General features: G+C 42.1%; 1 protein-coding gene across 1 annotated transcript in view; it reads right to left on the bottom strand.

Annotated features, from left to right (window-relative positions):
- Window positions 1–11,358: 11,358 nt before the first annotated feature.
- Window positions 11,359–24,292, bottom strand: part of LOC128806424 (melanopsin-like) — a 34,572-nt gene continuing 21,638 nt past the window's right edge. The window contains exons 7-10 of the mRNA XM_053975969.1: window positions 23,191–23,298; window positions 17,584–17,758; window positions 15,237–15,386; window positions 11,359–11,883 (exon numbers count right to left, since the gene is read on the bottom strand). Coding sequence (XP_053831944.1) covers window positions 11,497–11,883; window positions 15,237–15,386; window positions 17,584–17,758; window positions 23,191–23,298 — 820 coding nt within the window. The 3' untranslated portion in view covers window positions 11,359–11,496. The remainder of the gene's footprint in view (window positions 11,884–15,236; window positions 15,387–17,583; window positions 17,759–23,190; window positions 23,299–24,292) is intronic.

The following is a 24,292-nucleotide window of genomic DNA, read 5'->3' as shown; positions in this document are numbered from 1 at the left end:
CTGCTTTAAAATGCCAACACCTCTGTCTTAGCCCACAAAACAGTGTGCTTCTGCTATACAATAGCTTTTAGCTATACCAGAGCTTTCAGTTCCACTGCGTATTCATCTAGAAAATTAAATTTTAGATGGCAATGATCCCTACTACTTTTCCCCTGGACCAGGCTTTGCCAGACACTTTCTCATTATGTCACTTGGATTCAATTACACTTTCCTTTGGACTAAATATTGCCACAGATACCCAATACTTTCACTCTGCTATATAAAAATAGAGAGACCTTTCATCCTTTTTTTTTTTTTTTTTTTTTAATTCTAGCACTGTCCATGTGTAACACAACAGAAACCTTTGCTGCCAGCATTTCTGGTTTCTCCCCAAACTCTCAACCAATTGGTTGCATTTAGACAGCTGGAATCTAACCCTGTGCTAATAATGTGAGGAGAAGTGTTTCCATTCACTCTGGTGCCCGGGAGCTGGATATAGCCCCTGCACACCTGAAATCCAAGAACACCCCTGTGGCATGTGGAACAGGACATTCCAGGAGCTGCAGGCCACTTTTTAATGGGCTTGTTTCCTCTTAGTGCTTTGGAGCAGCAGGAGAATAAAAGTTATATTTGTAAAGAATGTCACTGTTTCAAATTGCAGTAACATACGTGGCTTTTCCCAATGCATTGCCACTAAAGGGCTTTACAGCTTCTCTTGCCTGTTACCTATAAACCACCCTCCTTGCTTTCATTGCCTGCCTCTTTGTCTGCTAGTGGTACTGGGTAAAAAATGTTTTTACTGGGAAAAACACCCATGAAGAAGGCATGGAGACACCTGTGATGAACATTGTGTAGAGAGGGACTCAGTGGGACATAGGTATTCAGGTATGACAAGAAAATCCCTAAATTAATCATGAGGAATTGAAGAAATACCTGAAAGACCCTTGATGTGGAAAAGAAGCTACTAAACTCTTGGCCCTCCCTGGCTGCCTTTGCAGACAGCCACATGATACATGGGTGGGAGCATTTTGGGCCACAGCAGCATCCAGGATGCATCCAGATATAGGAGCTGAAGGTAGTGACTGGAAGGGTTTTTTTAGGTACATTTTCTGTGTAAAACACTTTTCCTCAATAGGGGTGGCAGCAGCAGGGTGGAGGGAATAACCACAATGTTTGGAAGTCTGTTCAAACACAGGTCCTCCTCCCCAGTAAGGGTAAATGACCCTCTTTTTGTCACCTCCTAGTTTTCTGGTGGGGCTACAGCAGATGCTGTGATACCAATATAGCCACAGCAGCAGCGCCTAGCTGTAATCATTAGCCAGAAAGAACAGCCTATGGAAAAGAGCTGCTGTAAAATAGCCCATTACTTCATGTCATGGATTCCAGGAAAACACGTTATATTTTGGTTACGGATACTCGGAGCGGGAACTGCTAGTACAGCACTTGAGATAAGGAAGAGGCCAGATAGACCTAAATAGCAAAGCTTGGTATGACTTCTTATGTAATTATCAGCTCCCCATCACCATGAGGTCTGCATGTCTCAGGCAGCTAAAAATAGAGCAGCTTCCCCCTGCCTTTCTCTCCTTCCAGCCCGTGTGAGGAAAGACCTCATGCACTTGTGTTTGGGAGAGCCCTCTGAGCTCCCAGGGGCTTTCCCTTCAAAGGCAATATAAGAATAATATTGATTTTCTAAGAGTATTTTTATAATAGGATTTTTTCCATGTGGCACACTCACAAGATGCCGGGACTTTCACTGTCACTGCCAGTGCTTGATAATAAAATCATGCACTGATAACACTGAGACATGGATAATACTGAAACACTGATAATACTGAGACATTTCAGTTACTAAGCATAATAGGAACCATCCTGTAGGCTGGAATAGAAATGTGGGCAACACTTCTTCCAAATTGCTTATTAAAAGTTATATTCTTTGAGAGAGAAGGCTTGGAAACCCTGCCCTTAGAAATACAATGTTTATATTAATTTCTCATTACTTTCATAAGGCATGCCAGATTAAGGTGTGAGGATAATATTAATTCAGGGCCTGCTATTTATTCATGATTCTTGGAGAAAGTCCCAGGCGTATGTTTGGGTGACAATTACAGCTTTTGCATTTGAATCTGTCATTGAAATTCAACATATTATACAGATAGAAATATTAAGTGCAAAATTTGGACCCCATCTGGGATATAAAATTTTAGTTGTTGCATTGCTTGGATCTAGGGGATTGCTTTGTATTTCTGATGTAATCCATGGAGTTGAAACCCAGGTATTTCAGTGATTTTGACCACATCATGCATTCAGGGAGTGTGAAGTGTCTGGGTCTGTTCTAGAGAGAGGAGGCAACACTGCTACTGTCTGCTCACACTTTATCCCAGTCTCTGCCTATGTTAAAAAAGGATAATTAACATTTTCTTGCCTCTCAGAAGATCTGAGAGATAGCCTGTTAAGTTATTCCTCACAGTGCTTGCCAATTGCTTAAATAAAGTCTTTAATTATTTTGTGAACATTCTGTAACTGCAAACATATCACATTTCTACTCCAAGTCTTTCAGACTTTTGCACAGCTTCAAAGGAATGCTGTCATTAGAGCAGGGATATTCCGGGGTGGGAGAGGAGGAGGCAAGGGTCCAGACCAGGGTGTCTGGGGCAAGGGCAAGGACAAGGGCAAATGACACAGGATGTCCTCCTGGGATGAGCAGCCAGAACAGTTTTGCAGTTCACTCGAGGTGTGCAGTGGTTTCCCTGTGTTTCTGTGTCAAGGGAATGGAGCTCCTGGATTGTGGTGGACAGAGTGGGACATGCACCTGGGAGAGAAGATGATGAGTAGAGATGGTGCAGACTCAGAGGGGCTCCAAGGAAGATGCCCACAAAGCAATTATTATCCATTCTCCCCCACCCCACAAGAACTGGAGGGCACTGAATAAAATTGCAAGCAAAGGGAGGCTCTGTTTTGTGTAAATCACAATTGAACTGCAGAGCCTGTGGGATGTTTCCATAATTAGGCTTTCACGTGAGTCCCAGGAATGATTTCATAAATCTGTGCAAGCAAAGAGGTCTATGAAATCTTATTAAATACCATTTTTGGCATAGAATCACCAGAAGTTCTGTGAGAGCAGAACAGGAAAGTATTGGTACCTTTTTTGCTTCTTTTTGTGGTTACTTATTGCTAGTCACTGTTGGAGACAAGATATTGACTCAACTGGACCCTTGGTCTGAGTATGTATGTTTGGGTTTGTTTTTTTTTTTCCATTTTTCCGTGAAAAAAAAAAAAAAAAGAAATATTGTTTCCATCTATTCAGACTGGAGAAACAAGCTTGAAAAAAAGGTCAAGACTCATGAAAATTTACTGTGGTAGTCTTCTGCTTTTTACCCAGTTTGATGATAATGTCAAGAGTCTGACTTGTTTGAGTGTTTGTGATCACTTTTCCTGAGCCGTACTGTGCCATTTTAGGAGCACAAATGGAGGGGACTTCCTTACCACCTGTCTTTTACCTTGATACCTTGGGAATCTCCATTGATTCCCACCTACAGAGGAGAGGAGAGGAGAGGAGAGGAGAGGAGAGGAGAGGAGAGGAGAGGAGAGGAGAGGAGAGGAGAGGAGAGGAGAGGAGAGGAGAGGAGAGGAGAGGAGAGGAGAGGAGAGGAGAGGAGAGGAGAGGAGAGGAGAGGAGAGGAGAGGAGAGGAGAGGAGAGGAGAGGAGAGGAGAGGAGAGGAGAGGAGAGGAGAGGAGAGGAGAGGAGAGGAGAGGAGAGGAGAGGAGAGGAGAGGAGCTTCACTCACTCCCTAAATAAGCAAGACAGTAAAACCCTGAAAAAGCATAGAAGTCTTTTTTTCACCTGCTCATTTCTCTTGGTCTTTCAGACCAGCACATCTGGCAGACTGAAGTCTGGGGGGACAAGGCACACAGGAGAGAGCCCCAGGGGCTTGTCAGGGAGTTCAACATTTGCTTCTGGGCTTTGATGCAGACAAATAAGGTTTTAAGCTATACTGTGATGGAAAGACAATTTGGTGCCAGGAGGAAAAGGCCACACCACCTCAATTCCCAGCCCCAGAAAAGTGTATGGCTTTTAGGTAGCATGACAGCAAGGAAGAAAATATAGCACAATGCAGGCTCAGCCCTGCCAGGCAGCTGAAGTTCAAGTTATTTCCACAAGGTATTACAAAATACCTTAGGGGACATGCAATTTTTCCACTAAAGTTTACAAAAAGGATAACAGAGATCCTACTGGTCTCTTGGCAATTTTCCTCCTCAGCAAATCAGAAGCAGTTCCTTGTTCAATGGTTGTGCATTGTCAGGAAATTTACTGCGTTTCTTCAGCAGGACTCCTTCTTTGTGCACTCTCCTGACAGTCACACATGCACTGAGACTTAAAACAATGTCAGCCTGTTTAAAACCAGCAGCAAATAAGCAATCTCAAGACATTTTTTAATAGCAGGATTTGTTTCTGTAGGTATTTGCACTTTTAAGGAATTTATTATTATTCTGCTGGGGCAATGAGTGTCTGAGACTGGCCTCTGATGGCTGTCACTGACACTTCACTTGAATATCCTATTTTTCATCCCAGATGTGTAAAAAGAGTAGTCACATCCCCCTTGGTCTTTTTCTGCTGCATTTAACAAGGTGAATGAAGTTTAGTCCTGTAAGAGAAATTTTCATCCCATTTTCTCCACATGCTGGTGCCCAGATGGTCACAGCGACCCAAGCATGAGAAAGTTGCTGATGACTCTGAGCTCACTTCTGTTGGATTATCCATAGATGGGGTTAGGCAAAAAGACCTGGTTGTATTAATTGCTTGGATACAGCTTTTTTATATCTTTTATGAAGATGGAATTGGCCCTTCTGTTGCTTCTTGTGGATCAACAGTTACCACTCTAAGCTGCTGTTTTCATTTGCTTTGCATTTACCAAACTCCAGCATGTTCAGTTTCACATTTTCCACACTTGTAGTATGCTCTGGGCTGAATTTTTTTTTCTCCATGTCAGGAAATAGGGATCATTTATTTCCAAGAACATGCCTGTGGAAAATTAGTTGTTAATGTTAAATACATCCATCTGTTCCCTTGAAGAGATTTGCCACCTGCTTGCATGGAAAGGAACCAGAAATTTCTCCACCAAGGAGAAACTCTAGGGAGACATCTTCTGCTGTCCCCATGAAAATCTACTCACGCTGAGCTCCCTATAAATGTCTGGAAAATACCAATTTCATATGGCACCCACTAGCTCACGTCTGGCTGTTCTAGGAGAACAGACCTGCTCCTCGGCATGGAGGGAAAGGGCTGGGATGCATCACCCCAAGGACCATGCACCACTGATAGCAGCAGCATCCCATCTCCTCACCTCCTATTGCCTAATCAGTCTTTGGCTGATTCAGTCCAGAACAAGGTCCTGAAGATGACAAGGGTCTTCTGGAGCTTTGCTTTAAGGTGAAGAATGCACCCAACCTTTTAAATAAAAATGCCTACATGATACATAACTAGGAATACAGAGGAAAAATGTTTCACAGTAAAAAAGTCTATATTGTATAACACACTAATCCATACAGCAATTTTCTCTCAGGGGATTTTACCACGAAATATTTGCACCAGGATTGCTGTCACACAGTCATCACCTTGTGCTGACAGAGGGGAGAATCAGTAACAGTGGATTTACACCTGATTTTGACATTTTGCAGTTAGCTTTCCACGTCCTGCTACAAACTGTAGCACTAACAGGTACAACCAGATGCAATGCAGACACACCATAAAGCAAGTAAAATACATGGACAGACACTTGAACTCTCAGTTAGCCATAATGTATGTTAATACATGGGTAAAAGTGACAGGTACAACATAGGCATCCCAGCACCGAACTTTTCACCTAAATATTTGTCCATTCAAGCTGCAGACAACACTGATTATAGACTGAGGCTCTGGATGAGGTGCAGAGCAAGGTCTTGCAGAGCAAGATCATCAGCTTGTGTTGAGATGAACCAGGAGATGCATCTCAGCTGCTTCCACCTTGCCAGGAGGTGGGGAAGGTTCAGCATGGACTTGCTGAACCCAAGCACTGTGGGCAGTGTTGATTACTCCTATGTGAGAAAGGAGTCTGTTGCATTATATGTACCCACGTTTTCATCTCCCCACTAAGTTGCTTTGCTTTCATGTATTTGTGAAAGACAGTCAGACAAAAAATATCAAGGATAACCTGTACAGAGAAGCAGTAAAGAGCACATGTAACAACAACAACAAAAACAAACAAACAAACAAACGACCAAAACCAAAACAAAAACCCCACAAAAAAAAAAAAAAAAAAAAAAAAAAGCCACGAAAAAGAAACCAACAAAAGCCAAGGGCTGGGGGGAAAGTAAGGAAATTTAAAAAGAAGGTATTTACCGTGCAGTATTTTTCCATTTTTGCACATCACATCAGAAACCCTGACCCCCAACCTTTGCCCTCTGATCCCTGATGTCCCGACCCTTGACTCTTACCCTTTACCCCTTATCCTTGGCCCCTGTCTTTTGACCCCTGGCTCTGGAGCCTGGACCCTGACCCTGGTCCCTAAACTGTTGCATCCCGGGTTTGGGTTTAGATTAGGGGTTCTTATGTATGTTAGCCAGCCGAGTCCCGTGTACCCCCATGCACCCCCCATGTTTCCCCCCATCCCTGCAGTGGTTAGCTCCAGGCTGCCTGCTATTGGAGCTTCCCCCCCGCCCCTCCTGTAACCATTCCCTGTCCACTCCTGAGAATTCTGTGTCCATCACGCCATTCCAGCAATCCCACTCGCCCCGAAGCCCCATGTCTGCCGCTGCCGTGTTCCCGTTGGTCGCCGTGGTTCACGTCATCGCCACGGTGCCTGCCCTCCCTGTCCCATCCCCTATATCATCCCGTGCCTCCTGGGTCCCAGTCGGGAGGGACCTCCTGGTCCCATTTCCCCCACGCAGGCGCTGGAAGCGCAGGTCGCGGCCCCTCCATTACAGCTCTCTGCGGCCATTAAAACCTTCCCGCTTCCCTTGTGGGTGATCTGGACATTCCTTCATTCTTTACCAACGTCCCTGACGTGGGTGACAGAACCCGGCAAGCCCTGGCCGGTGCGCTGCGGCAGCAGCATGCGGGAGCAAGCGGCGAACCCAAGCTCCAGAGAGAGGCGGTGACGAAAGGCGCCGGAGCTGTCCGGAGCTGGGAGAAACAATGGAGAGCCGCACTAACTACTCTGCCCTGCCTGTACCCAGACCTGCTGCTGTGTCCTGTAACCCCAAACCCCTGCTGTGTAACCCTCAGCCCCCAACTGCTGCCTGTCACTGCAGCCTGGACATGTCATCTCTACCTTTTTGGGGTGGTCTTGCCCTCCTGGGAGGGTTCTGGTGTTGACATGGTGTTAAGATTGCTCCTGCTGCTGCTGCTGCCACGAGGGTGAAAATGGCATCCTTAGGGCAGTGCAACTTTCTACTGCTAATGTGCAACTTTTCTAATGTTTCTACTGCTGTTTTTTTGTTTTAAACTAGAGAGAAAAATTACAATCTGGTTTAAACACGGAGGAGATGAGGAGACTAGGTCTTAGCAAATAAAGCAGATTAAACACAGAAAGGTTCAAAATACAGCCAAAAAATGTGATTAAAACCAAATAAGGTTAGATGTTGGTGCTAATAGTTTCTTGTTCAGGTGTGTCTCCTGAAAGGAGGGAAATGGGTGGATGTCTGGGAAATGAGTGAGCTTTCTGGAAGAATGTGGTATTAGGTCATGTTTCATACCGGCCCAAAGCTGCAAGATTCATTAAGATTCAAGTAAATAAATTTTCTTATTTGAAAACTTCATCTAACTATTGATTTAACTTAAAAAATACCACTGTCCATGATAAAAGAAAGTGTTTACACTTGTGTTTGTATTTTCTGTTACTCATGAAAATTGGAATACATCCTATAATTGTGCTATACAAAGTTTTAGCAGAAACAATTACTCATTAACTTTCATCCAGATTTAGGTCAAAGATCAAAGTCCACTATCAGAGTTTTGATGTATTGACTTTTGCTAATTTTTTTTCAATTTTGTTCACCTGATACCTGACATCCCAGCTGAAGTCATTGTATTTCATAAGTAGCTGCACAACTTCAGGTTTTACAAGCCAGTGAACTCTAAATTTAGAACGCATGCACTCAAGCAGGTGAGTGCTAACACCTGAGCAGTCTAAATAACTTGAAAAAATAACTTGAAAATAGAAGTTATATATATATATATATATCTATATATATATATATAGATATATACATATATATATATATGTGTATGTATTTTACTATTATCTGGATCAGAGCACAGGTTTCAAAAGCTTTGACTCAACTTTTTTATTCCTCCTCCTGGCTCCAAAAATAATGATTAAATAAGATAAACAAACAATGGATAATTCAGTTTAACTCCTAAGAATTTTTTATTCCATTTAAGTGAACCAATACATTCCTTTGTGAAACGGGAAGCAACATTAATTAGTGTACATTTTTATGTGCCATCTATTCTAATGTGGCAACAGAGAAGCTTGCAAAATTCTCCTGCATTGTGGTATTCAATTTGAGTCTTATTTACTCTGTGACTGATGTTTCTGCACAACTCTCACAGTGACTGCAGTAAGTCTATCTGATATTTCATACAACTTTAGGTTTTATCTACCATTATACCATTTAGTATTTTAGCCTGCATCAGTTTAGACAAGCAGTAATCTTGATAGCAGCTTCCGAAGCAATGGTACTAACAGTGTATGACATTAACAGCATAAAAGTGAAACTTTGCACACACTTCAAGCCTGCTAATTTTCTGAGACACGCTCACAGTACCAGCACAGTAATAGTACCAAACACATACAAGAGATCACTGGAGTGCCTTCTTGTAGGCTAACAGGTAGAATGCAAAACTTCAGATATGGAGGAATTTGTTGGCTATGACTTCAGGTCTTCCATTCTTCATCCTGCCAAAATCTATGGCAATACACTGCCTACCATCTTCTCAGTATAATTCTGTCATAATCTGAGTGCAAAACCTACTCCAGGGCATTTTTTTATAACATAGAACAGCAAATGCATTTTCTATTGTTATTTGGAGTAATTACAACAGTAAAAGTCAGGTCTAAGGCTTAAAAGCCTTGAAAGAACACTTGCTTCCTAACATCTGTCTCAAGAAGAAAAGAGATACAGTAGCTGAGGATATTAAATGAAAGAAGAAATAAGGTCACTGACTGCACAGTTGGTGTAGGAAAAAAAAAATCAGAGAGGGCAGGTTCAGCAAAAAAAGGGACAAGATTCCAAGCTGGCAGGACAGTATGTTTAGCCTAGGACTAAGCCTTGCCCATTTCCCATGTACATAATACATAATTAACATTTGATTACTCATTGTGGCCAAAACTATGCAGTGGATGAAAACCTGGTGCTGTGGAACTGCAAGTGAGCACGTCCCTGTCCCAGTCCCCAGCAGCTGTCCTGCACTGTTTGCTCACTGTGCCAGTCCTCAAATGGAGGAATTGCCCTTGGAATTGCTGAGCTCATTGCAGATGACCTTGGCTTGATTCCTGGTCCCGTCAGAAGACTTGGCACTCAGTGGGCACAGGCTTTGGCAGCCTGGCTGCAGGAACCACAGCCTGCTGCTGCCCCAGCTGAGCCTTGGTCCCCCAGCACCACACACCAGCGCTACACACAGGTAATTGTTTGCATGATGGGGCTCCACTCCCGATTTCCTCCCTGCTTTCCACAGTAAGGAAGTATGAGGGTCTCTAGCCAGCAGAGCACCTCAAAGAATGGCAGCATTAAGAATGTCAGCACTGCATCAGGCAGCCTGTCACTGCAAACTGTAACCCATCAGTGCCCTTTTTTCTTTTTCTAAAAATTGTACAATCTATATCAAAAGCAAATGTCTCAGTCCTCTCAAAGGTCTGGCACCCTGCAGAGCCTCAAATGTGCAAGTTTGGAGGCATTCTTTGCTCTCTTGTGCTGCTCTGGGTTTTAATTTGTTCTTTAGTAGTGTTCCTGTCTGGCTGGTTGAAAACAAGATTTGTGTTGCCTTTTTTTTGTCATGAAAAAAAAGCAATTAAAAGCACTTCTATGTTTCCCATTTAGTTTTTGCATCAGGAAAATGGGCAGAGAGAAATTACTTCCCGAGATCAGCCCATGCAATACACAAAACCTGGAAATTCTCTCACTGGTCTCTGCACAATCTAGGATACAGCCAAGGAGATAAACTGAGACTATGAACATAAACTTTCACTCTCTTGTTGAATGTCTGAATACTATTAGTCTCCCTGGACCAAATATTTTCGCTATTACATCCTGAGGAGCACCTGATTTCTACTAATATATATTGATATTATGTGAAGAACAATGTAGTTCAACTTGTTGTCTTTCTTTAAAAATCAGAGACTGAAAGGGAAGACATGGAGAAATGGGAAAATGAGTGAAAAAAGGATGAATACAGTTAGGAATAAAATGCTAGGAGAGTCTTGTGAGCCTGAGCTATAATATGAAGCACAGATAAAATGAGCACAATTAGCAACCACAGATAATGATCTAAGTGCAGATCCTGTAGCAAACAGCACGGTACCGTGTGGTTCTCTCCCCAAGATGATGTTTTACCCACTTTGAAGGCCTCTGGTAAGTGACCTGTGGAAGACATCTGCTGGTTTTCTTTTAGAGGAGATGAGAAGAACCTCCCCTGAACAGATACGTGATATACAGCAGCCAAGGCTTTATTTTTGTCAATGACTTGTCAAGCCAGCTGTGAGCATTCACCCTTTCAATCACAGACTCATCAGGATACATACATATTTAATCAGGACTGTAACTCTGAAGGTACTCTGAATGCTTCTACAGTAGTGTATGTTTTAGCATATAGCACCTTGCATTTTGACATTTAGGTGAAATGGTAAAATCTAGATTTCTACCACTAAACTTCAGTGGATTAGAAACTGGCAAGTAGTCACTTCCCAGTGAAAAACCACCAGTTTCTTTCTTTATGTTTAGCACAATGCCTATTTTAAAAAATAAAACACAGCAAAACTAATGCTGAGAATTATTTGATTAAACTCTAGTTGAGGTCATGTAGCCATCTGCCTTACTGCTGGGACTGGTGGAAGCTGCGGTCTTGCAGTGCTTCCCATCACTGTCCAGAGCAGAGCTGCCAAAACAGGAATGCTCTTCCATTCGCAGATAGCAGAAGCATTCAGCAACTGACCCTGCTCTCAGTCAGTTGTTTTCCCTTCTGCTGGCACCCCCGTCAGTGGCAACAGATCAGGCGGCCTCCTTGACCAGTGCCACTTGATTGTGCTGCCAGATCTTCCACTGCTCATTTCCTGTAGCACAATCTGAAAGAATGCCTGTTTCCATGCCTGAGCTGGTTTGGACAAAGATAAATCTGAAGGCTGCCTAGTGACTGCTATATAAAGATACAAAAAAAAAAAAAAAAATCTGATGATCTAACCTACAAGGCTTCAGTTATTTGGTATAATTAAGTGGAGAAGATGCCAAGAAAATAATTACCAGAAAGTTTTCTTTTGGCAAACTTAGGATAGAAATTTCTCAACAGCTTCAAGGAACTCCATGGATGAGCTAAGCCCTTCCAAGTCCAGCAGATTGCCCTTTTTGTCATGAAAGTGGAATAATTCAGTCTCTTCCTCTTCCAGTTCTTCCTGAAACAGATTGGTCTCTGAGGTAGGAATGATGATGATGCGAGGGACTGCATTGCTAATGAGAGAATCCACAACTCCATTCCCTTGATTTCCTTGAGTTGCCATATGGGAAGTACTTGAGTCTCCACTAGTGACACTGCTGCTATTCAATCTGACAGGCAGAGAAGTTGCTCTCAGGGAGCTGGTCATGCATCCTGCAGAAGGACTGGGTAGGACAGGCTGTCCAAGCACCTTTTCCAAACAGCTGGAGGAGAGTGAAACCTGGAGTGGAGACATAAGATTTAGCATTGTCAGACACCATGTGGAAAACAGTATTTGGAATATTCATTGCCATTAGTCAATTTTTGAGCCACCAGGCTAATTTTATAAACATTTGGAATCATTAGCTTGAAGGAAAATCATGATGTGCTAACATGTACTGCTTGGAAAGTAGAATGTTAAATGGAGCAAAAGAAGACACACTCAAATATCAGCAGAGACTGAAAAGAAGAAAAAAAAAAAAGAAAACTAAAACTCATACTTGTATCTGACTTTTTAAATCATTAAATAATGGTATTGCTTCATTTTTAACACAACTCAGTGTATCAGTGTAATAGATTATTGCACTTCTCTCTCTTCTCATGGAAGATATCTAAGACTCAAGTACATTTCATTCTTTATTTTCCTATAGTTTTATTGACCTTGTGGCAATCTCTGTCTCTCCCCAAATGGCTCCTGATATTACCTCAGGGAGGTTGGGGGCCTTGCATTCACACATTGGAAAGCACTTCCTCCAAGAAAGAAGCAATAAATACTCACTTTGCAAACAATTTCTTATCTGCCTATTTTGAGAGAATTCTGATTTCTAACTTGACTCTGATGGCAAGGCCTCTGTATTCTTTCCATAAGTCTTGTGCACAGTATGCAAATTCAGAGTCAACTAAGTAAGCTTTGAAAGCATCAGTTAAAATAAAAATGCAAGGGAAGGCATAAGTAATCAGTTTTTGCTTCTTTAAAAAAGAAAAAAAAGACAATCAAGGTGATAAAACCACTGTGTCAGATGTAGAGATAATCTGGAAGTCTCTCCTTTCTAGGGAAAACCAACATTTAAAGTAAAGTGCATGTTTTACTTCATTGCTCTGTGAAGTCCCATAGTTTTGTGTCTTTCTACTCCACAAGTAGGAATCATTCCCAAATCCCTCTTGATAATGATTTCTCCAGCTGCTCTACCTACCAAGTGGAGGGAAGCACAGTGTGCTGAAAAAAAGTGGTTTAAATCTGTGTGACAGAGAAGAAAATTCCATTCTTCCATATCAAAGACAATAATAGAATGAAAAAATCTATCTCCAAAACCACTCCTTCCTGTTTCAAGTGCTGTTTTCACTGCAACAGAAGGTAGGTTTCTTTTAGATGTGGCTTGGTGGGCACAATACCCACTTACAAGTTTTTTTGATAGTTTCCACATCGGGTAATTCCCTTGAAACAAAACCTGGATGCAGAGGGGACATTTGACCACTCTTCTTTGAAATCAATATCCAAGCCCACATTGTAATGCTTTCAGAAAAGCCTCTTCACTGCCATGTTAAATTTACAGGTGTCAGCCTACATCAAGTTTGTTACTATCATAACTGAAGTAAGTAATGGGACTGGATCATATCTTTGTGGCAGCACAGAAAACAGTCACATGCATTTTTTTGCTTTGGAATGCACCAAGCTGGGGACACTGACTGGCTTGTCCACAACTGAGTGTTTTTGGAAGTATTCTAATTGAAACTCAGTCAAAGACAGTCCAGTAATGTTATTAAAACCTTAAAATAAATATAAAAATTGCATTGGTGCTTCTTTAGGGTTTGTTGGGGTTTCATTTGTTTGTTTGTTTGGTTTTTTGTTTTTTGGGGTTTTTTTTTGAGGATAAATGGGTGGTCTCATTGTGAAACACTCTAACTGAGCTTGACAAATAAATATTTACTCTGATAACATGAATAGTGATGCATTGCATTTAGCTGCAATGAACACACAGAGGATCTTCACAACACACAGGAGCCTCTGCTGAAAACAGTAAGAAAAGCAAATGAGGCTTTGAACATTAAATCTAAGTAAACTCCTCATAGCTCACTGAATGCCACTGAAAGTCTAAAGGGTTATTTATCAAAGTAATTCAAGAGATGTCTTTCAAAGGCAGAGTATAGCACATGAGCCTTCTTGTGGGCTACACATTTGTTAAATTCCAGATACATTTACATATTACAGATATATTTCTTTTATTACTGAACTGTTTATGCAGACCACCTGAGATTTACTTCCCTTCTCCTTCCTTTTGAGAACAAAAGCCAGCAATTCTCCAGAACATGGAGAAAATATCCTTTGCCATTTGCCTACAGCCTTGGACACACTTGGCTGCTGACAGAAGGCAGAAGAACTAAGTAGTAGATTTGAGCCCATGTTACCTGACACATTTGAAGCTGCTGTTTTTCCACCAATACTGTTCACAACAGTTACCAGAAAAGAACAAGGTTTCTCAGGACTTGCTCTTAATGATACATATGAAAGAGGACATGACAAAGGCATGCAGGAACTGGGTCACTGGTTGGCTGGAAATTTTCAGAGCAGTTCCTGCTTTAAACTATGCTGTCTCTAGAAAATTACCATCAGATCTGGAAGGGAGCACAGGGGACAGAAACAGATGCTGTAGCTGCCCAAGGTGTGGGTGTTTGTCCACATGCACTAGAGTAACCCCATGAAAGGGTGCCTCCATCAAAAAAGGGGGTGCTACTCAATCCAGCCACAGACAGGGGATTGTAAGCCATATCAGTCTTTCCTGAAAAGGCAGTACTGGTGTATGCTTGACACTGTGCCACCCATACAAGAACTCATTTGGAGACAGGTGTTACAATCTGGCAGAAGCTGACTCGTGGGTAACCTACTGCTCCCATCAGGGAATGGGGTGCTCCTCAACAACAGGACACCAAACCTCAGTGGTTTGGCCAACAAGGGTGATGCATCCACAGAGGATGCACTGAGTACTCACCATCTCCTCTTTCAGTGAGGGAAGGGTGGCAGCTGCCAGACTCTCCCACCCTTAGGGAGAAATGGGAGTTTCTTTCTCGTCTTCCCCCTCAACAAAAATAAAACATTTTAATGTACACTGAAAAGAAGGAAAAGGGTGGCTTCTATCATGTCAAACTCTGTTTTGCAGACTTGACTTTAAAAGGAGACTGCCACAGTATGGACACAAGGACAATGATGGAAGGAACCAAAGCTGGAGTAGATAAACAGGCAAAGAGGCAAAGAACTCTTCTTACATCTGATGCTATTGACTATGCCTTAATGCAGCTTCAGAGCTATAAGCAGAGCTGGCTTTCCAAAAGCAGGCAAATATCAAGCAGAAAAAAATTAATTAGGCATTATTGGCACTTTCATTTGTCACACACAGACACACACAGACACAAAAAAAAAAAAAAAAAAAAAAAAAAGAAAATAAATGACAGCAAGAAAGGGGATGTTGGAATCAGTATAAATAAAGCCTACACATGAAATAGTTGGGCATAAAGGCTGAATTATCATTCCAGAGATGATGTACTGCAGCAAGATTAGCACTAAAACAGAGAGTCCTCAGCTGAGACCTTTTTCTGTACCTTTTGGGCAGTGGCTGCATCGTAGCTGCAGGTCTTTGGGAGCAGGTCTCTCTTCTCTTGTCTCAGACTTGTGGAGAAAGAATGACTTCGGTGAGGTTTCAGTTTTTCTTGAGCTGGCTCTACAGGGTCGAGCTCTACATTGCTCCAGGTCTAATCACAAATGGATGAAAGATTTCAGACAGTTGCATTCTTTCTCAAATTCTTGTAAGTTCTCAAACTCTAGCAAAACCCATGCACATTCACAGAAAAGTAAAGCCATTCTAACATAGGTCTCACACTCAAAACTCCCCTGGGGAGAGGCTTTATTTTCAGTCTTGTCACTTTCCCTGGACTATTTTGCTTGCTGACCAAAAATAAAACCAACTTGGAAATAAAGAAAATTTATTTAAACTCTTTTCATCAGGATGTTTTTCACAAGATAGAAGCCAATACAAGCAATCTGTTTAATATGCCTTGTGGCATTCTGTGTCACCACCAGTTGATACAAAACCATGAACACAGACAGATCCAAAACCATGTTTGCATACATCCCAGCAGAATATGCAGAACACCAAGGGCTTCTCAATGTGCATGAGCTTGCTAATTTTACAAACCACCATTAGTGCATAGGAGACAGTGGGTGGGCTTTGCTGTAGTTTTCTAAGAGCATGCTGACATGCTCTTAGAAAACTTGAAGCACAAATGGGACATTGCAAAAGTGCTGTTCCATTTACAGGCTTGGGGTGAGGCCATCTGTCATTCCTTACTTTGTGGTGACTTTTTGATTGAGTATCAATGATGAAATCATTCCACTCCAACATAAGACGTTAGGTATAGATAGACAGAGGCCAGACAGGCAGACAGACAGGGTTCCACACAAGTGGGAAGATAGTACATGATTCCTCTGCATCACCTTGCTCATACCTCTATGTGCGGGCACCTGTTTATTTCCCCTCACCTGTTGAATAAAACTCCTTGAATTAAATGTTCCTTGACATGAATCACAAATATGTTTGTTCCCTTCACTAACATGTACACAACACACAGAAGAAAATGTTGTAGCAACAGCTGCACCTTTTACAGTGTTCCTGGTGTCATTTCTTTCTCATCAATATTTTATTGGAGCCTTCCCAGATTTCAGTCAGTCCTGCTGTCATGCCAAAGTCATCAAGCTTAGCTTTTATTTCAGCAGCTGCTGTTTCAGATAAAACCTCTACAGCTGCACTGAGCTGTCAGTTGCCCCAAAGGACAATTGCCTTTGGCTGCACCAACTCAGCACAGCACAGTGCTGTGCACTGCTAACAGCAGGGGTTTTAAATGAGACTCCTAAGCCAAAGCTGTGCCAAAAGCTGAAGCCTCTTACCCTCATTATCCTGTCTATTTAAGCAGCACCCATATTGAAATACATGCAATAACCTGCTAACATGAACAAACCAAAATTGAGTAGTGACCAACAGTGAAGAACAGAAAGCTCCTTGGATCAGGTTGATGCAGCTGAAATTACTTCATTTGCATCAAACAAAGGAGTAATGGGAGAAAAATCAAGTTTTTATACGTCAAGGCATAAAAGGGATACCTAGGATTTATAATTTTGTGAGAGGTTACTGGTGGCAGCCATTGCTCTGGGAGGTTCCTGATGCCCAAACTGAGGGGGAGCAGCACAGGTCCCCAGGAGGGCCAGCCCCAGCCCAGATTTGCCATGGCTGCCACCCCCTCGAGGAGCCACCTTCTCAGCACTTCTGCAGGCAAAGCCAGCTTCTTGTGACTGAGAGAGGCTGTGAAGGGTCTCAAGGGATTCTTTTGTTTCTATCTCACTCAGTCACCTGCCTTACTGATGCCTGGGGTATGTTCCTACAGAACACTGCACCATGCTCTAGGGGCAGGAGCTTTTCACTCCTCATGGTCAAAATCTAGGTGAAGAAGTCAAAAATTTCCCATCCTACAGAAAATGGACTTCTTTCAAAATAATAAGAGAGCTCTTGGATAAGTTATAAAATTTTGGATGGAAGATTGTTTTCTTGTCCTCTAGACTAGCGAGATACCTAACATAGCCAGTCGTTAGTGACACAGGGAGTGCCTGACAATGGCTCTTTTTAATTCATATTAAAGACTTAATCTGAACATCCCTGGTCCCAGCAGGCATCAGAACCACACAGATATGTTGGCCTGAATGCATTTTCTGATCGTAAATCATCATGCATGAACTTCCAGCTTTGCAGAAATGACCTGACATGACAAAAAATTTAGCTACACTCTCCTCTTTCCCTTTTCTGTTCTCTAATTTTGAATATGTATTTATAGTGTTGCTTATTTAGAGTCTGAGAAATGTTATACTCACTTTCTTTCATGGAAACAAGAAAAGACTTACAGCTTCTCCAGCAGAAATGGAGGAAACACAAGTGCTCTTGGTCTTGCCAGCAAGAGAGTGGTGGCTGTAGAGAGAGGTCCTGAATGATGACTCATTTATGGATCCCCTCAGAAGGTCATTCTTTGATATTCGAATCAGGAACCTCAAGCAGGGAACAGCTTGGTGGATGGTTTTTCTGAGGGAAAATGTGAGAAGAAAAAAAAAAGCCAAACCTGTCACACTGAAGACATGGCTCTGAAATTCATGTGGTGAAAATGCTGTCTCTTTCCATCACCTCAACACATCTTCTGTTTTGATTAAGGAGGTCTTAAAGATTACATGCAAACAGCATGGTAGCTGGTGCAAACAACTCAACAGGCTGAAAAGAAAATAACAGGTCCTTCTGGGCCTTGTGTCAAAACACACACAGAAGAGCCGCATAGCTAAGTGATAAGAATTGAAAATATCTTGAAGAGCATGATTGCATATGGTTTATTTAAAATGTTAATCCAGAAAATTTCAGGCTAGTTGGTACAAAGGTCTTCACTGTGCAAAGGCACAGAATGAGTGGAAACAAGGGAAGAGGGAAAAGGCCATATGAATCAGATGCTGTTAATTGTCTGTATCACAGCAGCTACTGTAAGCTCCTATTGAAAATTAGCACAGTACAAGCATAGAGGAGAAGGAAGGTCTAGACCCCAAATCTGCCTTATTCATGAAATAATAATCTCAGTCATGATTGTGTGAGTCTATTTCTCCTAATCCCAAATGTGGCCCTGCATGGAGCAGAAGTGTCCAAGAGCTTCCCCTGTGCAATGCCAGCTGGCCTTTCTCCTCACAGGGCAATGCTAGTCAGGACGCTTCATTTAGTGTAACACCTCCCCAGCACTTCCCAATCCATTATTGGGAATCCAACAGATGAAGCTAATAGGGGCAAAAAACAAAATGAACAAGTCAGAAAGTGAGGCAGCAACAAGGCATGTGGCCAGGAACTGATGCAGGGGACCACGGATCGCTGGAAGATGTCAGTACATTGACTTTACACTGAGATGCAAGTCAAGCAGATGTATGTTGTAAAGTCTTTTGCTTCTAGAGTTACCAGGTTTGTTGAATAACCAGTGCATTTTAAATCATCATTTCTATTCTCACAAAAGATCACCCACGTTAAAATTTCAGAGACATGATTCTGGCATAATGAAATGAGGTCACTTGCTTGTAATCAAGAAAAGAAACCCACGACCACCAAACCTCTGTATTTGGCATCACCACCACTCTCTGAATAGTTCTGTGTCTCTTTTCTCTGTAGTTTCAAAGGCAAAAGAACAGCAGCTCTGTGTCTGCTCTGGAGATGAGGACTGAAAAAAGCTGCCTGCACCATCATTCCTGATCCTGCCAAGATGCCTGTCGGTGACCAGGCAGGGCCCACTGAGCTGCTTGGGGCAGAAGGCTGCTCACATGGTGATGGGTACAAAAAGATGGTTAATGTTGTGCACAAAATAAAAAGTCCTGAGAAAGGGTTTACAGGACATGAGAAAATGTCAAGCCTCCAGAAATTTCCTTTCAAGCTGGAGACCTCAGTCTGGTGCTGAAAAGCAGCTGCCAGCTTTTTTCCCCAGCTAAGCTGAACTACTTCCCTCTGACAAGTTCAAGTTAGTGTAAAACACACCATCCCATTTATTAAATGGAATTTGGCGCAAAGGTCTCCTAATGATGAAGATTCAGGAAATAAATGTCTGATGGTGAATTTTCAAGGAAAAAATATGAACATTTCTGAATGTCTTGAGGGACCAGAATTTCTATTTTACTAATACTTGGGAGGAGTACTGAGTGACATTTTGCTGGTTGGGGTGAAAGTACAGATTTTGAAGGGAGTTTTAATATTGTATGTGCAAAGTAAAAGGCATAAAGTGAGGTACTTATTTAGTGGTATTCCTATAATCTGAAATAAAAGAGTTGCCTAAAGTGACCCTTATATAGTAAGTGCAATATAGTAATACAGTAATTGCAAACAACCTTTTAAAAAAAACCTGCAACTCAAAGTTATTTAGGATCATTATTTATGATGTAGGAGTTTGGATCAATATTTTTTGTGTAATTCTGCTTTGCTTGGGAGCCAGTTGGAAACATGGAGTTGCAGAATTTCCTGTTTGCTATGAAAGAATGATTCTAAAACCTAAAACTTGCAAAATGTAAGGGAGTTTCTGCAATAACTTTAACACAGTAATGTGTCAGAGTTACTGTGGAACATAGAGACAACAGACAAGTTGTTAAAGATGTGAAAGCTTTCTTCCCCACAATAGAGCATTTCACAATTTAAACTTTGAGTACATTCCTCACTTACATTCATTACTTCCTGAGAGTCCTGTTAGGGAGAGGTGTTTTTCTCCTTTCTACTGGTGGGGAATGGGTGGGCAGAAGGGTGAGTAGATGAGGAGGAACATAACAAACTCTCAAACTAGGTCTTAGAAGCCAAGTGCTAGCACAAAAGTCTCTGTTACATTTTCAGTTACATTCACTATGATGTACTTTTTTTTCCTCCATTGTTTAAGGTAAGGAAACCCCAGAAAAAGACTTGATTTTGTTGGGATTTTAAGATGAAGTGTCAGGAATTCTCTGTGCAAAAAAAGCATCTTGTTTTGCTAGTGGATTGAGCCAGATTTGAACACTTTTGATCCTGATTTCTGGATGCCTCTTTCTAGAAAGATTTGGAAAATAACTTAGATATAATTTGGTTCAGTAGTTCCAATATAAAATGACAAATTGTTCCCTGCTCAAACCCTTAACCCTTTGGCCTGAACAGACTGACCCATTTATATGTGCTTGAATAACTTACTTCCAAGTCATAATGTGAATAATTAGAAGATTTGGAAATTATCCAGAAACAATAACCTTAACATATATAATCATTATTCACTGTTTAAGCAAAATTGGTCCTGCCAACATATTTTTACCAACTGACTTATTAGTGTACTATACGTTTTTTTCAGTTTTGAAACTGTGTTCTTGAATCATCACAAGGAACCCAACATTACTTCTTTTCCTGACTGGATTGCTCCCAAGTGCACGAAATGTCTTCACAAGTCCATAAAAATTTCTCTTGTTGATATGTCTAGAAATACAGATTAGAAAGCAGGGGAAAAAATAAAACAAGATAAAAACAAGATACTTATTAAGAAAATGTTGTGGAGTCCAGTCTTTTTCTTAACAGTCTTAAGAAGCCAATGCTGATAGAAAAAAGACTGACTGAAGCAGTTCACTGTCACAGAGCCATAGGATGGTGTGGGTTGGAAGGGATCTTGAAGGAACCTTAAACACCATCCAGTTCCAAGCCTGATGCCGTGGGCAGGTGCACCTACTACTAGACCAGATTGCTCAAAGCCCTATCCAACCTAGCCTTGAACACTTCCAGGGAAGCATCCACAGCTTCTCTGGGCAACCTGTTCCTTGCAAAAATAATAAACTGAACACAATAACTTTGGTTCAGAAACAAAGAATGGGTACTAAACACATCAGCCAGCCATGCAAAACTTCTCATTGATCTTCTGCAACCCATCAGAAACTAGTCATTCTCCTACTCTAAACTAAAATGCTCTGCAGACTTCAAAAAACTCAGATGGTTTTTGGAGGATGCAAAAAGATGTTCGTTATGATAGCAAACATTTTCAAATAAAATATGTCTCCAAAATGGAGAAACAGGGATTTGACAGACAAACCACTTGGTGGATAAGGTCTGGGTGGTCACACTCAAGGAGTTATGGTCAGTGGCTCAATGTCCAGGTGGAGCTCAGTGAGAGTGGTAACCTCAGAGGTCAGTGTTGGGACCAGCCCTGCTTAACATTGCTGTCGGTGACAGGGACAGTGGGAGTGGGAGCACCCTTAACAGGTTTGGTGATGACACCAAGCTGTGTGGTGTGGCTGCCACGCTGGAGGGGGGTTGGCATCCAGAGGGACCCGGACAGGCTGGAGAGAGGAGCCCCCGGGAACCTCAGGAACACCAACAAGGCCAAGTGCAAGGTGCTGCATGTGGGTCAGGGCAATCCCAAGCACAAACACAGGCTGGGCAGAGAATGGATTGGGAGCTGCCCTGCCCAGAAGGACTGGGGGGTGCTGCTGGATGAGAGGCTGGACATGACCCAGCAATGTGCACTCATGGCCCAGAAAGCCAAACGTGTCCTGGATCATGTCCTGAAGCCAAAGCAGCGTGGGCAGTAGGGGAGGGAGGGGATTCTGCCCCTCTGCTCTGCTCTGCTCTGGTGAGACCCCACCTGCAGGGCTGCATCAGCTCTGGGGTCCCCAACATAGGAAGGACATGGACCTCTTGGAGCATATCCAGAGGAGGGCCACAAAGATGATCAGAGGTCTGGAGCACCTCTTCTCTGCAGATAGGCTGAGGGAGTTGGGCTGTTCAGCCAGGAGAAGAGAGGGCTCTGGGCAGGCCTTACAGCACTTTCCAGTACCTGAATGAGGGCTACAGGAAAGCTGAAGAAGTATTTCTCACAAGAGCTTGTAGGGATAGGACAAGGGGGAATGGCTTTAAACTGAAAGAGAGAAGGTTTATATTGGATATTAGGAAGAAATTTACTGTGGTGCTGGTGAGGCACAGGAACAGGCTGCCCAAAGAAGCTGTGGATGTCCCATCCCTGGAAGTGTTCAAGGCCAGGTTGGATGGGGTTTTGTACAACCTGGTCTTGTGGAAGGTGTCCCTGCCCATGACAAATGGTGAGAACTTGGTGATCCTTAGGGTCCCTTCCAACCCAAATGATTCTATGATTCTATAGAATCATAGGGTGAAAGGTTTTCACCCTTTTTGGGCATGTTTCAAGGAGCCTTCTGAGAAACCTTCATTTTTCTTACAACCACACTGTCACGCATCAGACATCCTAAACAATGAAATCAATTTCTAGCTCCCAAGTTGCAGTTGTAATTTACCGGTTTTTCCACTTCTTGGGTGAAACAAGCCTCATACCAATGACTAACTCTGCCATCTAGTGGTATTTATACATTTATCACATTTACCACCATGGCATCCCTGTGTTTTCTCAGAACTTTTGACACGGCATCAATTTGTGGTAGCTACACTTTGAAAGACTTGCAAAAAATTCTACAGGTATGCTGGACAGCAGTTCTGTTACAAGTATATTCCCTTGGTATAATAAAGTATTTTTTTGCTGCCAGTGTCCCAGAATTTTTTGGAAAAAAATGCTTCAGAAAACCAAACCTTGAACACATGCATATAGAGCTGCATAAATTGGTAAGGATGTGATTTCTTGAGCCTCACTAGTTGGGGCCTTTTCTCTAGAGAGCGCTCTGTAGTGGCCATCTCTGGTATGATGAAAGGTGACCTGAGCATCATCTTCTCCTCATGTCAGTCATGCAGCTCCACAGGGCAGAGCAGGGTTCTGAGGGAGAGGAAAGGTGAAGGGAGGGACTGTTCTCTTTTGGCCACTCCCCAGGCCTTATCTGGAGCTGCCTTGTCTGGGGTCTGATCACCTGGAGCAGATAATGGCCTGGTCAGCACAGGAACATGCAGTGCACGGGGTGAGGCTGAAGGAATGAGGGTAGTTTATTCCGTGTAAAAGATCCACATTTGCATGTACAGTTATACACATACCTATATATTTACTGTACCTGTATCTTGGGTGAATTATTGCATATATGATGGGGTTGTAGATTGCAGAAGCTTTGGCAATAACTGCTGGCACAGATTTGGAATATGGTGTTAGGCTGTTGCCTTGACTAAAACAAAGCAAAAACATTACACACAGCTATGCCATGGATTACGTGAATACTACATTACTAAAACATATTACTCTTTTAAATTGGTTTTGTGCTATTATCTTTTTTATAAGAAATACACCTGTAAAGTTGATTCATTCAAGTGATTTTTTTGCTCAGATGAAAGGTTTGAACTTGACAGCTTGTACTTTGTTTCATTCATTTAGAGATCAAAGACATGCAGCAAGTAATTTTAGGATGACTAGGAACACAAAGAATCACCTTCTCTGTTTCTGCAATAAACAAAAATAAAGAAACCCAAAACCCCAACAAAAGAACTCCCATTGTGGCCATCTGGGAAAAGTGAAAGATGATAGAAAAGAAAACAGAATCAAACCTAAAAAATCTTTCAGCAGCAGCATGTGTGCTGCACAATAATGCATGTCAGTGCCTCAGTTCCAAACGCTGCAGAAGGAAGAGAGGACTGGAAGTGGTTTGAAACCAATATTTCCCTTTAGACTTTAAGTTCCCACAATCAGTCAGGTGTGACCAACATCAGTGCAGCATAAGCACAGTTAATATCATGGTATCACAGAATGGTTTGGGTTGGAAGACACCTTTAAAGATCATCTAGCCCAACCTTTCTGCCATGGGCAAGGATATCTTTCACTAGATGAGCTTGCTCAAGGCCCCATCCAACCTGGCCTTGAAGAGCAGAACATGCATTGACAAGACAACAGGTCCCTTTGGAGCAGAAAATGGGTGGAGGACACACCAGTGTATGGAAGGAAGGAGGGTTTTAGGAGATAAAGGAGGCAACTCCTCCAATTTACACAAAGAAAGCATCATGTGGAAGAGAAAACACTGTGTATCAAATATTAAGACTAAAAATTCATACTAATTCCAAAATGCATAGACAAATAATCCCTTTTCTGGCTTTATTCACAACGATATAGTGAAGAATGAAATATCACCTCTAATGCAGTAATTATTTAAGACCCATTCAAAAAGGAGA

Source organism: Vidua macroura, chromosome 4 (assembly GCF_024509145.1).
Source record: "Vidua macroura isolate BioBank_ID:100142 chromosome 4, ASM2450914v1, whole genome shotgun sequence".
NCBI classification, from domain to species: domain Eukaryota; kingdom Metazoa; phylum Chordata; class Aves; order Passeriformes; family Viduidae; genus Vidua; species Vidua macroura.
Note: the sequence above shows the minus strand (reverse complement) of the source record. Positions and strands in the feature narration are given on the sequence as shown.